Below are 24541 nucleotides of genomic sequence, written 5' to 3' on the forward strand. Positions count from 1 at the left end.
TATTTTAATGACGGTACAAACTCATTTTAGAGAAGCTAAACACATAACAATATATCATTTGATTATTTAAAACAAGAAAAGCAAATGGATGTTTTACTTGCATTGACATTTGACAGTACCTAATCAAACAGCAAAGAAATAGTACAATAATTGTAAAAGGGGCTCATGTAAAGCAACACCTAATTAAAAATTCATGGTAACACATAAATAACTAATCAAAAATAGCAGCTGATAAAAAAAAAACTCATGTCAACACTGAATTTGTATCATAAGCTCTTCAACATCTCAGCACAACTACAGGCCTCCATTCAAGTCTCTGGTACCATCATCAAGTTGCTCCTATAATTTAAAAAATGCAAGTTAATATTATATATATAGATTTGAAAGTGAATCGTATAATTTGAAATTTACCATCAATAAGCTAGTAAAACTAGCGACACCAAATTGACTAGATGTTCCATCGTCTCCCTACATAAAAACCAAAATAATTTAAACACTAAACATAGTTAAGGTCATTCACAAATTCAAATTGTTATTAGCTAACCATAGATGGTTGATTGTATGCATTATTAAGCCATATAGGTGCACTTGTAATTGGCGATGCATATGGCTGTTGACATTGTAAATCACTAATGTTGGACACAACATATTGCTTTTGACTTTGTGAAGCACTTGTGTTTGACACTTCATCCCGCCTCATTACATTTTTGGAAACCTGCTTAGCTTTGTTCTTCTACACGAAAAAAAAGGAATATAAAGGTGAGCTTATGTAGTCAACAAAAACAAAAAATAAAACTAAATATATTAATAATACCATAGGTTCTTGAATTTGTGAAGCAGTGGACTTTGCGCGTTTCTTTCTCTTGGCCAGTTTCGTTTCTACCCAACCTTTCCAACGTTTTGAACCCTTTGGACCTTCTTTGTTCTTAAACCCCTTTACTTGTGTTGCACCATCATTAGTACTTGATATCTCTTTAATATTGTTAGAGGTTCCATTCACTTGTTCACTACTTATTTGCATATTTTGAAACTTCAACATTTGCTCATCCAATTCATCAGCAACTTCCTTACGAAACTCGACAGCTTCTGGACTTCTACATCCTTCTGTGACGATCCTAATAAAGCGGGGACAAATTTCCTTATAACATTGTGCTGGAGATAAATCCAAGTCTTCTACAACATGACTAACACCAATAGTTTGTTAAGCTCTACTTCTTGCTATCTTTGTCCACCTCTTTAAAATATAAGGCTCAGGCACTGAAGTAACGTCCATATGAATGAAGACTTTTAAGCAATGACAACAAAGTATGCCAAAGCTCTCAAATTTACGACAAGAGCAACAAATTGTATTCTTTTCCAAATCGAAGGTCACTTGCCATTCTCCCATATTCCTTTTCTTGGCAATAACATAAGTAGATGATGATGTTTGTATGTCCATGCTTTTCACAAAGCATGCTTCAAACAACTCATACTCACGTTGGAATAAGTCAAAAATAGTAGGAGTATAAAGCTTGGACACTTGTTGCAAAATATCAGAATACGAGTTCTTCAGTCTTGGAATTTTTTGGCGTGCTTCAAATTCACACTTCAATTCTTTATACCGCTTTTCTTCTACAACATCTTCAAAACGCTTAAAAAATTTAATTAAATCCAAGTCCTTACTCATAAAATTTTTAATATCTGCATTCACGCTTTCACTAAGTTGAGTGCTTCGCATCCCTAATGTCAAAGTCTTCTTCATGTAACAAGATGCCCATTTCTCCTTTATATTGTACATTCTTTGCAACCAATCATTTTTCTGAACACCATACTTTATAAGGAGGGATGTCCAACCATCTTCAAATTGTTCTTCATCTTCATAACCATACATGCATTTCTTAAAGTCAGTAAGAAAATAAGATTCCCCCTTCATTAAATTTCCGAAGTGTTTAATTCCATTTTGCATCAAGTGCCACGTACATAAACCATGGTAAGCTCCGGGCATAACCTCAGCTTACGCTTTTGCCATTGATTTGTCTTGATCAGTAAAAACTGTTTGAGGCATTTTCTGCTTATGTGCTTCTAGAAATGTCTCAAAGAGCCACTCGTATGACTCAGCAGTTTCATCATATAATAATACAGCTCCAAAAATTACAGCTCCTCGATGGTGGTTAAATCCTGAGATGATTGCTAGTGGTCTGTGTGAACTATTTGTGCAATATGTTGAATCAAGAGAAACAACATCACCAAAATAACTGTAATCAATCAACATCCTAGCATCTGCCCAAAACACATTGGTGATCTGATCTTCAATATCTAGCTGATAAGCATGGTAGAAAGTTGGATTTTCTACTGACTTTCTTTGAAAGTATTGCAGTAAATAGCCAGCCTCCCCTTGTACCAAACTTCTTTCTCTTTTTTTTCGAAGATAATTCTTTTGATCATGACAAATAAAACCCAAGTTAGTTCTGCCTCCTACTTCTTTACTCAGTAAATCAAACGATTTCCTTTGTTGTACACCGGCACTATCAGCTAGTTCAATTTGTTGACATTGAATTTCAGAAATCTTTCGTTGAGAAGACAACATATGAGTTGTTTCTGGCAAATGTAACTCGTGGTTGTGGTCTTCCACAAAATCATGCACCATCAATTTTCCATCCACATTCTTAAGTCCTAACCTTGCTTCACAATTTGTTCTGGTCTCTAGTCTTGGATTCTTTGTGCTTGTCTGGCTTTCGTATGCCTTCTTTGCAGCAAACAAACCTACAAGAAGAAACTGAACCATCCATTTTTCTGTGTGTATAATCTTTCCTCACCCCGAATCCAACCTTACCACCGTAAGTTTTCCAGAACTCCCAAGCATCTTCAAAGCTACTGAAAACCATATCAACTTTTGGCTTCCAATCTTCATTCATCTTGTATCAAAAGTCTTAAAAATTCCTAAAAAAAATAAATGTATATCTTATTTGCGGTAGCCAAATGTATACCTTATTTAATTATACATTTTTTTTAAACAATCTAAATTATCGTAAAAGAGTATATATAACTCACAAAAGAAACATATATATAATATTAATGTCTCACATTTTAAAATCAATTCTCAACCCTCTTGGTTAGTTTTTTGTAATCGTGAATGAGGACAAACATGTGAAATAATTTGTTTCTTATATAAGTAATAAGGACAAACATGTGAAAAATATTACAAGTAAAAGAAATGGATCAGCATATGAAATTAGTAATGACCATTGGAGAAAAAACAACAAACATACCTAAGATTTGAGACAATCGAAAAAGTAAATAAGGACAAAGAATATTAGTGTTCTTTGTATCTTGGCACAAGCTAGTTAGTTTTTGCAGCATCAATGAATAACTTCCCTGGTAGAAACAAAATAACGCGCGCACTACATGCAGTAATTGGGCAGTTTTCATATTTTTATTATTATCTATTTTAATTAATTAATTATTTAATCCAATGGCTCAGATTTAGCAGCATACATTGCAGTAGAGGATGCTGCAGTTGTGGATCCAAATCGGAGAATTTGACTCCTCGCTAAGTCAATGTATCAAAGTGAGTTTTAAATACTAGAAAGAATAAACTGCTTTAAATTGGAAGATGGTTTTAACACACAACAATCAAATAATTGTGAATTCAGTTATAAAATTTTGTGTATTGATTCTTCAAAAAATAAAATAAAATTGTTTATTGATGTATGCCACCGAAAACAAAAACCTTTCTGTTCGTGTCTTTGTTTAAGAGTTAGGGTTTTGGAAAACGTGCAGCTTCCAGAATGATTCGCGCTAATGGCGTTAGGCTTCTTTCCTCTCATCTCCTCCGTGACACCTGCAAATCTGTATGCAATCTCTCTCTCACGCTCCTTGATCCATCCATTTTATTTTCTGATTATCTTTTCGTTGGTGAATTTCAGATATATGAAGGAGTGTTCCATAGGACATTGGATTCTGGACTCTGGACTCTTTCCAGAGTTATTGGAGGAAGAGGAGGTAACTTCTTATTCACCCTTTTCATTTTCTAAACAAATACTTATACTATCATCTTAAGATTTATTACCTTGCTAGTCTTTTACAATTGCAGTTGGACATGGCGTTAATCTCAATAACCGGGTGCTACCAAACTCATCAATTCGTGGTTCAGGTACTATAATTATAATTATAAAACACAAATGCATTAGAGTTTACTTTCTTTTAGTAACTAACATTTCCCTTATATGCTTGATTATTGACTTTTATTTTCCCCTTTCAGCATCACTGTCAAGAGACAGCAATTATGCCGCCTTTGAAGATTGGTGCAAGCATAGAGGTACAACATTCTCCTCAGAGGAAGATAAACACTGCATGTTCGAACTAGTTTACCGTTACATTTATATCTACAATGGCCGCCAGTATCCTTTTGGTGGTTATAGCTCTGGAAAGTCTCGCGCTCCGAAGTTTGGAAGACATGGAGACCCTGAAGTGATGTACAAAAAACCAAGGTGCACAACTTTTTCTCTTTTATTCAATGTAGAGGATGCACTTAAAAACTTGCATAACGTTGAAGTTTGCTTTCCTAATTTCTTATAGTGCTGGTGACTTTAAGTTAAAGTTCTGTAGTCAAAGCAGTAATTTCTTTGGTATTAAATCAAACCGAAATAGTGTTGGTATTAGAAATTGAAAATGCAGATTGGATCACACTCCCAATCCACCCCAGAGAGATTACTACCCTGTTTGGTATAGAGTTTAGCAACACAAAAGCACGGCTGGCGTGATTTTCAAAGCAAAATTACCGTGATTTTATTAAGCTAGCAATTGTAGCTTTTGTGCCAACGTGATAAATCACCGTGATTTTCCTTAAAACATGGATGACAAACGCACAAGCAAACAGGCTATACAATTCTCTGCCTGAAAAACCGAAAACAAACTTCTGCAGCATAACTTTCCTGCATTATCGGATCACTCCTTAATAACTAAAATCATAACTTAACCACACCCTCTCACACTGACCCTGCTGCCACTTCAGCAGTGCTACTTCCCATTTCTCCTCACGTAGACTTTTCCACACCTTAGGTCCACTTTGCTGGCCTAATATCACTGCGTTCCTATCAATAACTGTGTTTATAAAGCTTGCCATAATTGCACGCCAAAATACTCTGAGCTATAACTTATCACCATTTTGCCTCTTTTACCTTCTACATATACTTTGTCCCTGTATTAAGGTTAATACTAAATATTTTTGTCCTGACTACTAAAATTAAGGTTGCTTCGACGTGGACCTCGGGCTGCCCGATATTGAACCCGGCGGCAAGTTGTTACCTAACAACAGAGGCCCTATAATAACGTAAGACTGAATAATCATTTACAGGTTTTTCTGTTTTATTTCTTTCTGTCCTATCTTCTTATGGCTTTAAGTTAAAGTTATGTAGTAAGATTAGTAATATATGATCTGTGGGATAAAATCATGATTATGGTATCAAAACTCACCTGAGTTGGTTTGATGGTGTTGGCTTGGGACATCGGAGTGTGCTCCTCTCAAGGTCTCGAGTTCAATTCTCTCTATTACTATTTTGGTGGGCTAGTTTGGCTTATTCAAAATAAAATAAAATCAAACTTAGAGTTTGGAATGGTGAATAGGTAATGAGCTGGAATTCTATGGTCTCCTTTAGTAATGCAGGGTTGTATGTCATTGCCACAATTTGTTATGTCTTATCTATATATTTCGTTTTATTCTATGGTCATATAAAGATAGCCATAGGTTAAGAGATAGATTGTTTTTGCTGTATAGTTTTGTTCTCTGTATAAACTGTGTGTGATGATTTTATATTTGTAGATGTTTATCTTCATTTTGGGAGATATATGTATCAGAACACTTGGTTCATATTGGGTTTCATTGCATATTTTTACCTTTTATATGTACTTGGTCACTTAGGTTTTGACGATGCCTCATCTTTGGGGCACATTTAACATTAACTTTGGTTTGAGGCATGATTTGTTTTAGCATATCTTTGGTGCTTGTTCGAAGTTTGAAGGCTGTGTTATTTTAAAACCATTATTTATATCCTCCCCATTGTAATTTCCTTCTCTCTGACAGTATTTGTTTTTTTTATTTTGTATTGTGACTTTCAGGAAGATATAAACCATCTTAGGCAACGACAACATTGCTATCTTGTCAAGGTTATATAGGTTATGCACATTAGCGGATCGAATGAGCTAGCACTGACTTTTAGTTTACGATTTTTTTTTTAGGGAAGTTTACAAATTTATTTGTGTAATGGTAGTTTGGAGAAATATGTCTATGTTTGGCAACCCAAATAAGCTAGCTTATAGCTCAATGTTATTTATTTCTCCATCCGTTTCAAAATGAGGAATAAGCGAGCAAGGGTTAAAATCAGGACAACTTTGTAATAGATATTACTTTGTAATAGATATTTTTCCTTATATCCTGTGACCTGTGACCGTGAAATTTCATAAAACTTTATGTTATTGCATTAAAATTTATGAATGATTATTATATACTTAACACCATTGCTAAACCCATTGGATCTACAATCACCTCAAGAAAAAATTAACTTATACTTCTCTTACGGATTTGGGTTGTATTTGTTCGTCGGTTCATGATTGAACAGTCCAAATTCATAGCGGGTTTAAATAAAAAGAATAAACTGCCTTAATAATGGTAATGTATCAAATAGAACAACGGAGAAGCAGTCCAAGCGCGAAACAACAATAAAAATGATTAAAAATGGAAGCCAACAACAATCAAATAGTTGTGACAAAAAAATTGTGAATTCTGATGGAAGTTATGAGAATTATGACACCTGTATGTTACTACAAAAGACCTTGTTGGGATTAATTCAGCTCATTGGTGACAAGTTTAAATCCCTCTCTACTCGTTCAAATCCATCCTCATTTGTGACAAGTTTAAGCAGCTCAAGAGAAGCTTGCCCTGCTAAAACCAATCCCTCTCTACTCTTCCCTAAGTCTTCAATGAAAACAAAGTTTGCTACTGGTATTTACAACAGCAACTGAAAGAACAAGATTTGTCTCAAGTACAAGTAAGCCACCATTCACCAGAATAAGCAAAGTTAAAGATTAAAAATTATTAAAGCTAGAGTAACTGAGCAACCACACATCAACTGTTTCCAAATAAAATTTTGATAAATAAATAAACAATTAAAACTTCACCTTTTGTAAAGGTGAAGTTTCTCTTAGTTTCATTGCCAAACCCTCTTAATTTTCTGCATAACTCTGTAAGGCTTGTATGCAAAGCTAGGGCAGCTACTATTGGAAGTTCTTATTTTGCTGAACTCGCGAAGAAAACTGGTCTTTACCTTGAATACTGCAAGTCACGACTCACGAAGAAATTCTTATTTATTGGAATTTAAAGATGATATGAATGGTCAATTTGAAAGGACTGATTTGGGAACACCTCAAAAAATGGGGCTTTTAATAGGTACTTGTGATGGCATATTGTTGCTTTCGAATATTTGTAGAGAAATTGTCGTTGTGAACCCCATCTTGAAGTGTTGGCTTATAACATGTGTTCCTCGCACTGAGAAATTCAAGCTTTTCCTTGTAGACGTCCTTTTGGTTTCAGGTGCTTTCTGGTATGTTTTCTATGTGCTAAGAATTGGAATAGATAACTCATGGAAAGAGAGAGGTAGAAAAGAAGCTCCCTTTAATTGGTGTTTGTTATGGAAACCACTTATAGTGGAGGAAATGATCTTTACTAGATAACAAGAGAGGAAGTGATTGTGATGAATGTTGATAAGGAAATTATTGTACAAGAAAATGCACTTCCCCTCAATGCACTTCCCTCACACTAACAGTCTAGTTTCATTGTCCATAATTTCCTTATCAACATTCATTACAATCACTTCCTCTCTTGTTATCGAGTAAAGATTATTTCCTCCACTATAAAGTTGGTTTCCATAACAAACACCAATTAAGGGGAGCTTCTTTTCTACCTATCTCTTTTCATGAGTTATCTATTCCAATTCTTAGCACATAGAAAACATATCAGAAAGCACCTAGAACTAAACGGACGTCTACAAAAGCTTGAATTTCATAGTGCGAGGAACACGTGTTATAGTGCATTAGCTAACTACTATACAATGCTACGAAATGGGAAAAGGAGGAATTCTAAGCCAACACTTCATTATGGGGTTCACAACGACAATTTCTCTACAAATATTGGAAAGTATCAATATGCCATCACAAGTACCTATTAAATGCACCATTTTTTGAGGTGTTCCCAAAGCATTCCTTTCAAATTGGCCATTCAAATCATTTTGAATTCCAAGAAATAAGAACTTCGTGACTTGCAGTTTTCAAAGTAAAGACCGGTTTTCTTCGTGAGTTCAGCAAAATAAAAGCTTCCCGTAGTAGCAGCCCAGCTTTGCATACAAGCCTTAGAGAGTTATACAAAAAATTAAGAGGAACCAAAGTAAAGATACAAAGCAACAAGTCTTGAGAGAGAAGCAGCTATGAAATCACTTTACAACTCTTAGTACTATTTGAGGTTTGGTTCATATTTTTCTTGGCATGATCATGTGACAAAGAGTCTGAATCAGAGCCACAACAAAAATGTTAGTTAAACCATCAATTATATAAGAGTTAAATATGTTTCAATTGTTTTGTTTTTAGTTGTACCCACTTTTTAGTCTTATAAATTGCAAAGTATACAGTTTTAGAGTTTAGACCCTTGAGAATGACGAAAAGCATTAAGAATGCAGATTGTAATTTATAAGGTCTGAAAAAACAGGTTGTGAGAATAAATTAAAAATTAGAGAAAAGGGATTTCAGATAAAGCAAATTGTTTGGTTTTTTATTGTTACCTGAATTACATGATGGTACTACTAGTGATAAATATTAAGAATGATATATGTGATGATATAACTATGAGAGATGATGAATAACAACATTGAAGGAAAGTGAGTGAGTGATACCTAATGAAGAATCGTGTAATGGGGACGGAAGAAGCTTCCCCACGGCCGCCGTCTTAATCTGCGTTTTTCTATTACTGCTTCTAGCACAAGAGACAAGGGAAATTATCCCCTTTGTATTGTTTTTTATCCTATTTTGTTTTGTCTGTTGCTTTGCGGTTGGGCTCAAACGGTCCCATTATGTTTTAGTATTGTTCTTTAGACACGTATCAATTGCTCACATGCACCTAGTGGACGATAATTAACTACCATTTGTTATAAAACGGTAGTTAATTACTGTTCGACACTTTTTAAATGGACTATTCGCATCTTTGACGATATGATTAGGTCATGAGGACCCGTCTTTTCCAAGTTTCGCCTTTGGAGGTTCCAACTATGTTGAGCCGGGCGATATAATCTTGGGATGGATGGGGTTGTAGCCTGAGTTCTTTCAACGCATTCTTATTAGTGAACCATCCATGAGAAAGAGGGAGAGCAGAATCCGCATGTTCAAAGAAGAAGGTCTTTAAAGCCACATCGATTGTGCAAGGGTGAAGGGGTAACATTCTCGCATATAAGATTAAGAGCCCTAAAGAAAGTATCCTTATGATAGCTTTGGGTTTGGGAAAAAAGAAGCCCTCTTTTGAGAAAAGAGAGAAAGGTTTATATTGAGAGTATTCAAAGAAAATCAAGGAAATATAAGCATGATAGAGGAAGACATCGACTGAAACGATGTTTCCATATTTTGGTAGTCTAAAAAAATAAATATTATATCAAGATTGTATCTATATTTGATGATAAAAGCGATGAATTAAGAGATATTTTTGCATGAACTCTTACCTAAAAGATTATTCTTACACACAACCAATAAAAATATGACACATGTTATTAACTTTAAAAAAAAATTTGATTTTAATTAAGGAAATGGAAACATAAATGGTGGTGGGTGGTTTTTGTTGGTTAAAGAAAGTGAAAAAAGGAAAGAAAAATATTAAAAATAATGAGAAAAAATTATGATATTAATTATTTTTATTATTTTAATGAGATGTTTGATTTTAATTGGTTGGGTGTAAGTAGGGGTGTTCGTGGTTCGGTTTGGATCGGTTTTGAGGGGAAAAGTGAACCGATCCAAAATAAAAATCATGTGCGGTTCGGTTCGGTTTGGATGATTATTCTAAACAAAATCCGATCCGATCCGATCCGATCCAAATATATGCGGTTTATTTTGGATCGGTTTTTGGACATCCAAAGTGCAACATTTAATTTTTTTTATTAATATTAATATTAATATTACACATGCATAGAAAAATAATAGGTTTGATACAAAATACAATACAAATGTATTAACAAAGTTTTTTTTGACAAGAAATGTATTAAAAAATTAACATTACACAATGAAAATGATTGATTATATTTGAAATAGATGAAGTAGTAATAATGTAGATTAAATTAATGCAATATATAATGGTAATAAAATAATAAATAAGAATTAAAATCTACTTTTGCGGTTCGGTTCGGTTTGGTTTTGAAAAGGTGATCCGAAATCCGAACCGATCATAGCGGTTTTTCCAAAACAACATCCAAACACATCCAAAAATATTCGGTTTTTTGCGGTTTTCGGTTTTTTTGGATCGGTTTGCGGTTTTATTTTGGATCGGTTTGGATTTGAACACCCCTAGGTGTAAGAATGATCTCTTAGGTAAGAGTTTATGTAAGAATTTCTCATGAATTAATCTATTCTTTTTGTTTGTCTGTTGAAAAGTTTCTACCATGTGGTGAATATAAAAACCAACTTCATTTGTTCGAAAAAAAAAAAAACAATTTCACCTGATAAAGGATAGTCTACAAACAACTATGAAGCCCGGATACGTAGTATGGATACGGGTACGATACGATACGGGTACACGGTAACACAATTTTTTTAAAATTAGGATACAATACGGCTAAGATACGTTAACAAAATATTTATACTAAAATTTATATGCATGTAAAATACTTAAAAAGAACATTGATTACTCTTCAATACTATATAATCATAAAAGACAATTTACAAAAATTAATACATGTGATCAAAATAAAAAATATAAAGTTTTCGTATTAATCAAATATGTTAGGTTATCTTCTCTCGTTACTTTCATCCACCAAAAACATAATTTTTAATTGGTTATCGAAAAACAATTATAGTGATTCATATCTTAAATTGAATCATATACATCTCCATTGAATTTTCACAACACAGTCTCATTTTTTTTACACTTCAATTTTTTTCCAGGATACGTCTCTGTGAAGTATCTTATAAGTATTTATCGAGTATCTTATAAGTATCCGATAAAATATATATTTTAAATTAAAATAATTAATTTCGATACTCCAGAGATACGTATCCCAAAGTATCCGCGGAGTATCGGTATCCGATACGGATAAGTCTCCATTTTAGAGTATTCGGGGTTCATTGGTCTACAACCATGAAAGGGATAAATCCCTTAACATTTGGAATTGATCCTTTTCGATTTACTAGACCATCGACCCGTGCTCCGCACGGGTCCTACCAGCTTACATATGCGCGTTTGAAGTTACGATTATTAGTCTCTTCCTATATTAATTGGTTATAACTGAATCAATATGTAAGTAATATTTTATAAAATTCCAATTACGATAAATATTAGTCGCATAATGGTGACTTTAGTAATATAATTTGTTGCTACCATTGAAATGCAATAAATCAAAATATCGTACAAAAATCATTGATTTTTAGCACAACTTATCTTACATTACGAAATACTTTTGGATATACTACATTTGAAGTCACATTGGCATCTTGAACATTTTCATCCATTGTAAGCATCTTCAATCCATCTCTGGAGGTAACTCTTGATATTGCAACATATAACTGACCATGTGAAAACACATGACTTGGCAAATATATCTCAACTTTCTTCAGAGATTGTTCTTGACTTTTGTTAATAGTCATTGCGAAAGAAACAACTATCGGAAACTATCTCCGTTGAAATTTGAAAGGTATCATGACATCAGAAGGAGTAAGAGATAATCTTGGTATAAAAAATTTTCTTGCATATATTGCTTCGAAATATGACCTTTCCTTCAGGCACAAATTTACCCATTCTAGTTATGATTAGTCTTGTGCTATTGCATAATCCTGATCTTTGATCTGTATTCCTTAACAACATCACTGGAACACCAACCTTTAACCTGAGTTTGTGATTTGGAAGACCAGGTGTATTAATTGTGTTGAGAAATTCAGGAGTGTGGACAACATCAATTGCATCGCCATTCGGGTTTGTTGCTGACGGCGAATCTTAACTCAGATACATTTTTGCTTCGCCTGGAATCAAATCCAATATATAATCGTTTATTTGTTTGACAATTGAATGCTTTGGAGTTAATATGGACTTGTCTTGAAAATAAGCTATATCAGTCATGCTATCTAATATATTTGGATAGGTGATCTTGACAATAGTCGCAATAGAATTCTTTGTGTTCATTATAACTTATAGTATTATTATTGCTTTCCATTAGTGATATCGGCAAAAGGAGTGCGCGAACTTATATTAAGACTTTTTTACCTCATATGAATACAATGATTCTCTTTAGAGGATTCTTGTGAAACTTGTTGCCCATTTCATGCTCAGTTTGGTTTTTTTTCCTTCTATGCTTTAGATAACAAAGTCAATGGTTCATTTTTTGCAATGCCGATTAGTTGTCCATCAGTTACGTATACACGCACACACGTGTGGAGTCCTCCCATACACATGCGGCTCATATCATAAGTACTGCACAATTATAGATGTAAAACCAGTGCATGCTTGCTGATATATACGTGCTTTGTGTATCTCAATACAATAACAACTCTTCGTTTTATGCATGATTGCATTTTGGATCCACCAAAGTTACATAATGGTACAACTCATAACCAATGTCTTTTGTATGGTGTGTACCCAAAAACATATAATCATGCGACACATATTGCATAACAAAAAAATGCAATGTCAATTAAACTTCTCTAAATAGCGGCAAAAAGAGCATTGTAAACAAAGTGCATCAATAAACAATAAGAGCACAGAAACTAACAACAATATCTTATGACCTTAGTTTGTGAATCGATCCAAATAAATTTATTACTTAAAAAAAACACGTCAATTAAACTTTTCTAAACAACGGCAAAAAAGAGCAATGTAAAGGAAGTGCATCAATAAACAAAAACACCACAGAAACTAATGGAGAGCATTAGCATATGACCTTCATATGTGAATCAATCTAAAAGGCCCTAAGCCCCAAAATTTCTACAAATAAATTTTTTTACCGAAAAAAACTATTTTTAAAAAAAAAAAATATTGGAAAAAAATTACCGGGATTTTTTTTTACTTGAAAAAAATATGAAAAAAATTTTTTACCGGGAATTTTTTTTTTACCGAAACTTTTTTACGAAAAAATATTTACTTGAAATCAACATTAAATGATGGTACCAAAGCTTGCATAACACACCAAGGAGACATTAATGATGACATGTCCACACTTGGGAGGGAAATTCAAATTTGAAAACTTGAAATCAACATTAAATGATGGTACCAAAGCTTGCATAACACACCTAGGAGATGTGTTTGGGAGGGAAAACACAAAAGCAATTAGGGTTAAGCATTTGCTTGACCTAACTGGCTTTTATAATAAGTATGACTAGATTTTCCACCCGTGCTACCGCCCGGGTCATACAATTTTAAAAAATATCTTATTGATCTAAATGTTGTACATTATTTTCTTCATAGGGTAGTTTGATCGAGTTAAATATAATCACGTATCGCGTTTAATCGGTTTAAGATAATATAATACTCATGGTCGAATTATGATATAGTTCTTCAAAAAAAAATGGTCGAATTATGATATCGTTATTTTTAAAAATGCAACTTTCAACCAACCACAAATTGATGATATGTAAAATTGTAAATGCATCAACAATCTATGTTGCAGAACTTAACATCAGATAGGAGTAACAATTTTCCCACAAATATCCATTAGTATGCATACACAGTATTCATGAGAGATACAACAATCAAGCAACAATTGAAATGTAACATCACAATGTATCAAATCAGCAAATGACGGTGATGCAGCAGTGCATGCTCATCAAACAACAAAAAGATATCTGCTCACAAACAACCTGTATACAAAATAAAAAGCATGATTTTTTAAATTTTCTGAGTGATGATTTTAACAGACAAAAACTGGGTTAAACATGCAAAGTTCGGCAGGAAGGATAATAAAATGAACCTTCAAATTGGGAAATGTTAATGTAGATCATCGGCTATATAATTGAGTAGCCAAAATAAGTGATAGGAGGCCCCTGAATTGTTGTCAGTATCGCTAACAACAACACATACAAATCTGAAACAATGTAAAAAAAAACTATAAGTCTGAGAATAACTTAAATACTCAACAATACTTAAAAGCTACCATGTGAAAGTAATGGGCTATATCAGATAAGAACTAACCTGCATGGTTTATGGATAATTATGTAAACAAACCCGCAACATGATCTGTGGTTCAGAATTCATTGGTCACAAATTGCGGAAAACTTCATGATATACGACATTTGATGTAGTTGTGATACAGTTGTTGTCTTCATCTGTCAATAAAATTTTCAATCCGTTCCTGGATGTTACTCTTGAAACTGCAACATATAGCTGACCGTGTGAAAAGACCGGTTGAGGAAGGTATACCCCTACCTTTTGCAGCGACTGTCCTTGGCTTTTATTTACCGTCAATCCTACGATTAAAACAATAATATCAACAAACTAAACAACCAATAATAGTTTCTAAACAAAAAACCTTTTATTTATATAATGTCCATACTTAGTACGATATTCTTTGACAACAGGTAAATCATCATCTAAAATAAGCTTTGTTCCAAAAAAAGCATTTGAGATTCCCATAGCACCATAGTATTTTTTTAGTTTGCAAAGGTTCAATATCACGACAACAGGAGGGCTGGGATCGCGTCGTCAAATAGGCATCCATCCTTAAAGCATATTGATCCCACAATGAACAATGTACTCTATTGCCACTGTAAAAATGCATATAACCAACCATTAAAATTAAGGTAAAGATCTAAGACAAAGATAATGAAATATTCGATACATTGTAACCACTGTTATTGAAAAAAAAAATTGCATATTAAATGAATTGGAAACAATCCAATATATTTTTTGGAACAAAATCTGATATACATATTTTGGACCTAAGTTTTAAAGGTTACCCAAAATCAATTGGCAACCTCATCACATTTCAAACATATTAAGCATATATTTATCAAATTATACTATCCAAAAGTCAATTAATCAAAGAAAAATATACTTTGCTTAGATTAACTATTGCAAGATCATAATTTTCAAACATGTCGTTACATAGAATAAATTAACAATATGAGGCCCAATCACTTTACATTCCCCAAAACTTATTATATGTAAAACATGACACACATATTCAGATACCAAGCAATTAGATACATCATATTGCTTAACAAAAAAAAAATCGAAAAACAATAAGAACAAACAATGGATGATACATATTGAAATTAAATAAAAGAACAACATGGTTGCCACCACTAATATAAGCACTTATAAGCAGAAGTGAACACGAAGATTTGAAGGTAAAAAGTGACACTTACTCACTGTCTTCCAAGGTAAGGTCAATGACTTTGCTCTTCTTACCATTCACAACCTTCTCTTTAAGGACATCTCTTTCAACCACATGGCCTATGACATCTGCATTCATAAACAGTGGTTAAAAGTTATCATGTATTAAAAAAACACAAATAAGTTTGATGTAGCAGAAACTATAGCAACAACCCACCAGTATATCTGTCCTCTTTGGTCGAATCAAGCACCTCTCTGAAAGGGATGAAATCATAATGATATTTTGCTATATCACTGCAGTCAATCTTTGTAAATTTGGTTTGGTCAATTAAATTAAGTCTGAACCTATGTCCAGTATAGCGAAACTTAGGCTCACTATGGGTCACCAGTAAATTTTCGATCTCATAACAACCCCCTTCCTCTACTAATGACCTAATCTTAGGTACCAAAGCCTTCTTCCCAGAGGCCTGTATCTTTCCCATCTGCGAATTATAATATAGCAATTAGATATACATTAAGAATAATATCAATCCTTATACTTAGAAGGAAATAAGAACTAAAAAACTAAACCTTGTCATCAAGAAGCATCAAATGAATGGCAGTGATTTCGTTAGGGTTGTTGAATTCAGAAACAGTCCAAAGGTTGATGACACGCACACGAATTTTGAGCTTAATTTTCCCAGCAACGATTGCAGAGACAGGAGTTAGGATGGAAGCAATTCTGATAATTTTAACTCTTTGTTGAAAACTGATTTGAGGTAGTGTAAAAAGGCAACGTACTGAATACAAAGAAGATGCTATTTATAAATAGTTATCTGCTTCAGTTAGAATGATGAGAAATGTGACCTTTGCAATACTCCAAAGTAATCACAATGCAATTAAGGCGCACAACAAACCAACACTTAGGAAAACACAATTTTCAACCTGCAAAATAAGTTCAGTTGTGATCTTTCAAAATACACAAAAAGGCCTCTTTGTGAATTGGTCTGCATTAAATCAGTGAGATATCCAATTAAACCTTTAAACTCTGCATTGGAAACCAACACGTGAGTTAAACATGAAAATGTTATTTACGTGTATTGGAATAAACCCATTTTATAGTTGTGACTATTGCAGTGCCAAATATTACAAATATAATTGTTTTTTTTAGAGAACAAATAAAATTGTTATTTTCAACTATTATAGTAAATGATATTATTTGGCTGCAATATTATAATAAGCATTAATTACTTATAATTTTTTCACATGTGCATACATTGGTTCAAAACATATGCTTAGAAAAGTGAGTGGTTCAAAAATTGCATTAATTTACAAAAAAATTAGTAAATTGCATTCATAATATTTAAAAGCATAAAATGAACATCAAAATATAACATATACATACTTTTTCTCAATGACACCATCTGTTATCTTAAACCTTTTTGTATAAGCTTAGTCATTACATTACGTGTAAGAAGCCAATAAAACCTTCACTTATATGAGTGAATTATTTAAAAAATAGAGTTTAGAATTATCTTGTAAACCTTTTTGTATAAGCTTAGTCATTACATTACGTGTAAGAAGCCAATAAAACCTTCACTTATATGATTGAATTATTTTAAAAATAGAGTTTAGAATTATCTTGTAAAATGTATAAGTATTATACAATTCCATTATTAGTGGACTACTAAATCTATTAGTGCACTACTAAATTTCATACAATTCACAATTTTAAAACCAGTTAAAAATGCTTCTCATTGATAATATTTCATATTGATAGGAATATTTGATTTTGAATTGCACCACTTCCCAATTACTTCGTAAAAAAGACAATCATACAATTCACAATTTTTAAACCAATTAAAAATGCTTCTCATTGAGAATATATCATATTGATAGGAATATTTGATTTTGAATTGAACCACTGGCAATAAACAAAGTTTTCATAACGCAGACAAAGGTTCCATTGATAATAACTGTTACAAAAGTTGCCAATCTTTGAACCAAAATGAACCATTGTTTCTAGGTGATACCATTTAAAATAAACTAAACATCACAAAGCATTCTCAGACATTACATGTGCATAGCAAAGAACTAATGTATCATTCCCTAATTAGCAAATAAGACTGAAATAAACGGTATCGTTGCTTCCAAATTTGGGTGCACCAAGAATGATATGAGAACCCCTCCCAATTCCTCGCGCATCCACCATTCGTTTCCAAGCACCACCGATTTTGAAGTGTGCGTACTTACGCCTGCCATACACCAACGTGCAATACCAAGCATTTCCAAAATCATCCACCAACTTAACTGAAGTTGATCTTTTGTTCAAAGTTAGACGACAAAACCCTCCAGCAGCAAGAATCTGCATCAACACAAAAGTATAACTATTAGAGTAATACTACGTAGAAAACAAATACAATTTCATATACCTCAAAGTATGTTTATATACTCACCAACCAGCCAGAATCAACCTCACAACCGGTCAATTTCTTCTCATAAGAGAATTGAAAATTCATTGGGTCGTGAACATAGGGCCTTGGCACAGCATCAATCATGAGAAAAGGAAGCATATCTTTGTCGATTTCAAACCTCATGGATGGAGTAAACCTAGGAATGGCCATCTTCCTCCGCCACCTATCCTCAAGGGTTATCTCAAACTTGCTTCCACCAACAAAGACCATGGACACCCAACACCCAAGGCTTATCTTGTAGAAATCACGCAAAGCGAGCCATCACCTTGTTAGATAGATCCCAGTGTTGTTTTTCTCTACCAGCACCTCGAACTGGTTATTGTTACCATCAACTAAAGTTGCGTAGCGCCCAATTTGGTCTCCAAAGTCGTGACCAAACATATGTGGGAGGACAGCAACACCCTGTATCACGAACAAACAATCAGTTTTCACCCTCAAATGCACATATACAAAATAAACTATATTAACCCTACATGTTCTCCGGAGTATGGAACAACATATGTTCGATATTTCTTGCGTAGATCATTGACAATACGGTCTAATTCAGAAACGGGGTTGGGATCCAAAGGACCTGCAACATAAAAAGGCATATAAGCTAAGTTGAGAAATAGAAGTGAATGGAACATCATAATATCAACCTTACAGAATTACCAGTCATTGTATGATAAGAAAGCAAGGCATGGACGTCATCATTGGACATGTTGGATCTGATATTTCTTGGAAAGTTTTTCTTGGATAGAGATTGATGGTTATCAACGTGAATATATATGCAACAATAACCTAGATAGCATACCACTATGTACATTGAAAAAAGACCAAATAATAACATAAGCTGCTTTGTTTCCCTAGGCACGTGGAATCAAATTTCAATGAGTAACAATTGATCAATGGCTGATATGAAAACCTCCATAATTATAATCATCCAACGGTGTAGATAGTTTGGAGCCAAAAAAGTAGGGTTAGGGGTTGGGAATTAGGGTTAGCATGTTTGCTAGGATTAGATATAAAGGATGTGGAAAGTTGACAATTGGTTGTGTTCCTTATTTCATTTTCTGCTACAATTGGAAAATTATTTTATTGATTGAATTCAATTCTTATTTTATTGATTGAATTCAATTCAATTCAATCGAATACTTGGAAAGAATCTGTGTTCTTTTTCTTGTTTAAAATTTAAAATGCAAGAGTGATAAAATCATAAAAAGATAAAAGTGCTTCAGAAAAATCACACCGTAACTTTCAGAAAAAGATAAAACCGTGAATTTATTCAGAAAAAGATAAAACCGTGAATTTATTTAAAAAACGATCACGGTGGGACTCGAACCCACAATCTCCCGCTCCGGAGGCGAGCGCCTTATCCATTAGGCCACGCGACCTTTTCTGCTAGCATCTCGTTATATAAACTTTAAGTACCATATGTTATTTTTAAAGTAAACAATTATATACGATAAATACTTTTTTTTTTTTTGAACAATTATATACGATAATACGATAAATACCATATGCTAAATACGATAAATACTTGATTGGGCACAACCTAAACGTATTTGGACACATAAAACTTAAAAGAAAAATAATTGAGCAAATAGTCACTTTAGTCCCTGACTCTGCACCTCGCTGTCACATAGGTCCCTGACTCAGGATTAAATACAAACAAGTCCCTGACTCTACACTTCCGTTATCACTTTAGTCCCTGCCGTTAAAAAAATCTGTTAAGTGATGATGTGGCACGCTGACAAGGAGTATGACGTGTCACAGAGACTAAAGTGAAAGTAAAAAATGGTCACTTTGGTCCCTGAATCGAAAATCAATATCCTCAATTTATTGTTAGATCCCTGATTGTGTATACTTACCGTCAGTTAGGTCCCTGAATCGAAAATCAATATCTTCAACTTACTGTTAGGTCCTTGACTGTGTATACTTACTGTCAGTTAGGTCCCTGACAGTAAACACAATTTTTTACTAAGATCCTTGGCAAGTTGTTAATTTAACGTGCTACTTACCGACAACACCATGGTATCTGTGCTAAATACCAAAATATTATTATAACACTTGTAAAAATGATTCCATAGTTTAATAGCAAATGTTTCCATAACTTAACTATTAAGTCATTAATGTCAACCATAGAGTAATCAAAAGATTGCATCATATTTGGGCATATAATTCAACAAGTCATTACATAATGATTCAGCAAAATATTAAACAAAATATTGCACCACAGTTGTGCTTATAATTTGACAATTTCGGTACATAATAAACTAACAAACATCACATAGTTGGCATCGACCCCTTGGAGTAAATCTTGGAGTTGGCATGAAAGATGTAAGCATTTGTTGTTCATTCAAACGTGCATTTGAATTTTGACCTAAAACAAATTCAAACAAATTCATCGTTATATGATTTGTAAAGCAGTTAACTTAACAAATTCATCATTGTATGAGTCCCTACTGTTTAATTGTTTTTCACACAAAATATAGGTCCTTACTGTTTTATAGAACTTGCCATTTATGTTTGATATTTTTATGAATGATATGCTAAAAAACAAGAACACCAATCTCTGTGTATATTTTTATTAGACTATGAAAACAAACCATAAAGCTCTTCACAAATCATATTGAAAAACTATTTCTGATCCAAGTCTTTGTCTCAGCAATAAAGCTCTTCACAAATTTCCTCCAATAGAATAACACGTGAAATTATTTCTGATTCAAGTCTTTGACACTAAATATGTGTTTCTCTACTTCTGATTCAAGTCTTTGACGTGAAATTATGGACACTAAATAAAACTATTTTTGATTCAAGTCTTTGACACTAAATATGTGTTTCTCTACTTTATATTTCTACTCTTAACTCTTTTTTCACTAAACCTGCACACAAACTCACCACAAACTCACACCAGTAACCTAGCCCTGTACTAAATCCATAACAGAATAACACATGAAATTATGGACATATATTTTTAAAAGAAATATCTCATATCTCATTAATCATATCTCATATCTCATCAATCTCATGATCATGAATCATATCTCATGTTAAACTAACAACTTGCCAAGGATCTTAGTGAAATTTCGTGTTTACTGTCAGGACCTAACTGACAGTAAGTATACACAGTCAGGGACCTAACAGTAAGTAGAGGACATTGATTTTCGATTCAGGGACCTAACTGACAGTAAGTATACACAGTCAGGGATCTAACAGTAAATTGAGGATATTGATTTTCGATTCAGGGACCAAAGTGACCATTTTTTACTTTCACTTTAGTCCCTGTGACACGTCATACTCCTTGTCAGCGTGCCACATCATCACTTAACAAATTTTTTTAACGGCAGGGACTAAAGTGATAACGGAAGTGTAGAGTCAGGGACTTGTTTGTGTTTAATCCTGAGTCAGGGACCTATATGACAGCGAGGTGCAGATTCAGGGACTAAAGTGACTATTTGCTCAAAAATAAGTAGTCATATCACTTAATATTAATTATCTTTTAAACTTTATCATTCATGTGTGTGTGCCAAAATAAATTTCATTTGAGATTGTGTCTATGCAAGAGTTGATCATTATATACTTAGCTCTCATAAGTATTCCTCCTCTCTACTCTATTTTTTTAAGGGTTCTTAACTCTTTTTTTATTAATCACACATTTCTATTTTTTTTTTTTGTCAAGTAGTCTATTGGCTAGTGGATAAGTGCCAAACAATAACATAATCAAATGTTATAATTAATTGTAGGGTTGAAAAAAAGAAGTCAAGAACCAAAGTAAAATACTCTTCATCACAGTATACATAGTGTGGCTGGCTAGTTCTACGGTACAAGGAATTCTCTAAATAGAGGAGAGAAAAACATGAAAGAACAAAAGGTTTTCCATAATTTATGAACAAAAATTTAGTTCTTTATTACCGACTTAATATGTTGATAAATCAACATACCTAAAAATTCATTTCGGACAAGTAAACCTTCTCAAATTGTTTCTTTTTAAGAACTAAAAAGCTTTGTGCCAAAATAATAGATGCCAAAAAGATCAACAAACCTTTGTACTCGTAACAAATTTTGAATAATGATAAAAATATTCATATTGACATTTTTTTTAAACTCATTAATTTATTGGATGAAATGCATATTGCGTGACCCACGTGTATTTTATTCAATAAAAAATAAAATTTATTTGTAATTGACTCTGTGCTAAATATACTCTTGCTCAATCTTATTATATCATATGTTTGGTTTAAAATATTTATCAATCTCAAATTATTTATCATTTTATAATATTAGTATTTATTACTTTTTCCGATGTTACACTTTTTTTTTCATTTTCCAATGCTACACTTGTTATTGTTAAATAATAAATGAAGTAAAAGATATTTTAGTTTTAAAATATGCAAATGTCAAATGAGACATTAATTAAACAAAGGGTCATGTTAACTTGTGCCCTTAGGGCACATGTTAAGCAACCTAAATAGAGCAATTTTGCATTAGAAAACACAATATAACAACTTTTAAGGAGTTGAATGCACGCCTTTTGATATGTGTATTTCTATAATGAGTAGCTTAACATGTGCCTTGAGGGCACAAATTAACATTAGCCATAAACAAATTACGTTGAGCAAGGCTATTTAAATGGAAAGAAATTGTCCCAATAACACTCACTTTTCAACACTCTCTTTAGCACTCATTCTTTTATTGAATGAAATCAAATGTATGTCAACTAAAATGCTTGTTTTTGCACAATACACAAAGGAGAGAGAAATATCAGCATGATAGAGAAATTGAAAATGCACGTTCGACAAATTCCTGATCCTGCTTCTCGCGAGATCCAGCATTACGCAAATATGTTTTAGCAGAAAACTAATTTTGGACGAAATTTTTCGGAAGTTCCATTTTATAAGGACAAAACTATATTTACTCCACAACTTTTTTTGGGTACAATATTTACCCTATAATTTACTTAGTTAAAAAAAAAAAAAACACTCCTATTTTGGTGTCAATGGAGATTTGTTTGACGCAGCTGAATTTTCTTTTTGACTGAGACGACGAAAGAAAACGGTTGGAACCGGTCAATGAAGCATTCCAGAGCATGCGTTGGATAAATGATTCAACAGCTAGTAAACGATTCTGACTTCATAGTCAATTATTCAATTATTCTAGATGCACCTCTTCTCTTCATAATGAGCTGTTTATATAGGAAAAGAAAGCAAAAATAAAAATGTCCTCCCGTGTTTAGAGCTGGCACTCGCAAGTAGACAATGCTGTATCACAATGTATGCAAGGAAATACAGATAAAGTCATCATCGTGCAAAAAATTAAATTAAAAACCAACTATTTTTTTAAGCAAAGAAAAATATAGTATTAAACTAGAACCATGACCCGTGCTGACGCACAGATCTTATTTTCATGTAGAATAAGTCATAATAAATTTAACAATAAGCCGTAAAACATAAAAAGTACAAAATTTATGATACATTCCAAGCCATGAATCATAGGAATAGTAGAACTTTAATTCTGTTAAATAATAGAAAGTACACAATCTAGGGAAAATTGTCAGGCATAAATAGTTAACAATGAAGAATATTAATTTCGGTCAATCCTTCCAAGTACACAATTTAGGATACATTGCGAAAAACTACATTAGAAGTTACATCAGTGTCTTCACCATCATCATCAGATATTAATATCTTCAAACCTTCTCTTGAAGTAACCCTTGACAAAATAATATGTTAACGGGAGTAACATTAGAATGAAAGAAAGAAATCACAACAATATGGACATTTAAATAATGTGTATATCAGTACCTAATAAGCAACATGTTTTGCAAATAGCTCCAATAATTGCATAAGCATGGTGCTTTAATTGTGTTAAACTTAAGTGATGTATCCTGAATCAGATGTAACTATTGTGTTAGTTTAATCCCTTGAGACATGCCTAGTGAATATATGAGTTGTATACTAATCCAGAATTCATGTGTATCAATTCAATATAGACTACTGAACTAAATAGAATATAAGACCTAAAGCAATTGACACATGAATGACATACATTGATTCATATTATAATTACTTTTTTTTAACAATAAGATACAATAAGATTAAAGTGACTTATAAGCTTAAAAGGGCCATCATTGAAACCAACAACGACACTGTCAAGAACGTATGCACATCCTTCTGTCACCATTTTCTGGAATTTGGACACCAAATCTCTTCGTACAGTTGCCTGCATCCGACCACCCTAGAAAAAACGAAAAAAACAAATTAAAGCACAGTTACCAAAAATGCTTATCGCAACAATTCAGGAGCGGTTTCATAACACTTGTAAGGAGACACAAAACCAACCTTGTCATCAACCAAGAGGATGTTCATGAAAGTGATGTTGTTAGGATCCTTCTTAGATGGTATACACCATACATGAGCGACGCACACTTTCATCTTGAGATCTCTTTTCCCACCAGTTACAGCCAAAAGGTTTGTGTTAGCGTTGGCCATAACTGCAGCAGACAAAAGCAATATACTATTTCTTAATCTATGGAATGTTGCAATTGAGAATTCAGAAACAGAAGTTA

The 24541-nt window shown here is 33.1% G+C and overlaps 2 protein-coding genes, 2 long non-coding RNA genes, 1 other non-coding gene and 5 pseudogenes across 13 annotated transcripts in view; 1 reads left to right on the plus strand and 9 right to left on the minus strand.

The window, feature by feature from the left end:
- The window catches only part of LOC146942460 (uncharacterized), a 3616-nt pseudogene extending 3591 nt beyond the window's left edge, over positions 1-25 (minus strand).
- The window catches only part of LOC146942458 (uncharacterized), a 14344-nt gene extending 7936 nt beyond the window's left edge, over positions 1-6408 (plus strand). Inside the window, exons 2-8 of one of the 7 annotated variants that reach the window (XM_085756419.1) lie at positions 3461-3547; positions 3760-3830; positions 3906-3981; positions 4073-4132; positions 4241-4469; positions 5230-5311; positions 6097-6408. In XM_085756419.1, the coding sequence (XP_085612545.1) occupies positions 3538-3547; positions 3760-3830; positions 3906-3981; positions 4073-4132; positions 4241-4469; positions 5230-5266 (483 nt within the window). In that variant the 5' untranslated portion in view covers positions 3461-3537 and the 3' untranslated portion in view covers positions 5267-5311; positions 6097-6408. Of the gene's footprint in view, positions 1-3010; positions 3548-3567; positions 3831-3905; positions 3982-4056; positions 4133-4240; positions 4470-5229; positions 5312-6096 lie in introns of those variants that run through there. The other 6 variants (XM_085756422.1, XM_085756418.1, XM_085756424.1 and 3 more) reach the window with 6 other exon arrangements.
- LOC146942461 (protein FAR1-RELATED SEQUENCE 5-like) lies at positions 90-2901 on the minus strand (annotated as a pseudogene). The gene is made up of 4 exons (XR_015032696.1): positions 815-2901; positions 545-733; positions 412-468; positions 90-339 (listed from the first exon to the last, which is right to left on the minus strand). The product of XR_015032696.1 is annotated as a protein FAR1-RELATED SEQUENCE 5-like (transcript).
- A 265-nt stretch (positions 6409-6673) lies between the features above and the next one.
- On the minus strand, positions 6674-8694 carry LOC146942463 (uncharacterized; annotated as a pseudogene).
- Positions 6674-9043, minus strand: LOC146942462 (uncharacterized). The gene is made up of 2 exons (XR_015032708.1): positions 8919-9043; positions 6674-6995 (listed from the first exon to the last, which is right to left on the minus strand). It is a non-coding gene; the product is annotated as an uncharacterized LOC146942462 (long non-coding RNA).
- Positions 9044-11577: 2534 nt separating this feature from the next.
- Positions 11578-12450, minus strand: LOC146942464 (uncharacterized; annotated as a pseudogene).
- A 3035-nt stretch (positions 12451-15485) lies between these two features.
- Positions 15486-16574, minus strand: LOC146942465 (uncharacterized; annotated as a pseudogene). Its single transcript, XR_015030044.1, has 4 exons — positions 16560-16574; positions 16112-16262; positions 15759-16023; positions 15486-15670 (listed from the first exon to the last, which is right to left on the minus strand). The product of XR_015030044.1 is annotated as an uncharacterized LOC146942465 (transcript).
- Positions 16575-17516: 942 nt separating this feature from the next.
- LOC146942466 (uncharacterized) lies at positions 17517-18204 on the minus strand. Its single transcript, XM_085756428.1, has 2 exons — positions 17977-18204; positions 17517-17885 (listed from the first exon to the last, which is right to left on the minus strand). Exons 1-2 carry the CDS (start codon positions 18202-18204, stop codon positions 17634-17636), a joined length of 480 nt encoding a protein of 159 aa, XP_085612554.1. The 3' UTR covers positions 17517-17633.
- A 1090-nt stretch (positions 18205-19294) lies between these two features.
- Positions 19295-19367, minus strand: TRNAR-CCG (transfer RNA arginine (anticodon CCG)). Its single transcript has one exon. It is a non-coding gene; the product is annotated as a tRNA-Arg (tRNA).
- Positions 19368-24001: 4634 nt separating this feature from the next.
- On the minus strand, positions 24002-24450 carry LOC146942468 (uncharacterized). The gene is made up of 2 exons (XR_015033555.1): positions 24315-24450; positions 24002-24210 (listed from the first exon to the last, which is right to left on the minus strand). It is a non-coding gene; the product is annotated as an uncharacterized LOC146942468 (long non-coding RNA).
- Between the last annotated feature and the right edge of the window lie 91 nt (positions 24451-24541).

The sequence above is a fragment of the Medicago sativa genome, chromosome 3, assembly GCF_051527215.1.
Source record: "Medicago sativa cultivar Bolivia chromosome 3, Bolivia_mono, whole genome shotgun sequence".
In the NCBI taxonomy this organism is placed as follows: Eukaryota; Viridiplantae; Streptophyta; class Magnoliopsida; order Fabales; family Fabaceae; genus Medicago; species Medicago sativa.

Excerpts from the sequence above, each read along its gene's own strand:
- LOC146942466 (XM_085756428.1), bottom strand. The coding sequence starts at position 18,204 with ATGGTCTTTGTTGGTGGAAGCAAGTTTGAGATAACCCTTGAGGATAGG. Across the intron at positions 17,886-17,976 it reads AGGTTGATTCTGGCTGGTTG|ATTCTTGCTGCTGGAGGGTT; the intron begins GTGAGTATATAA and ends GTGTTGATGCAG.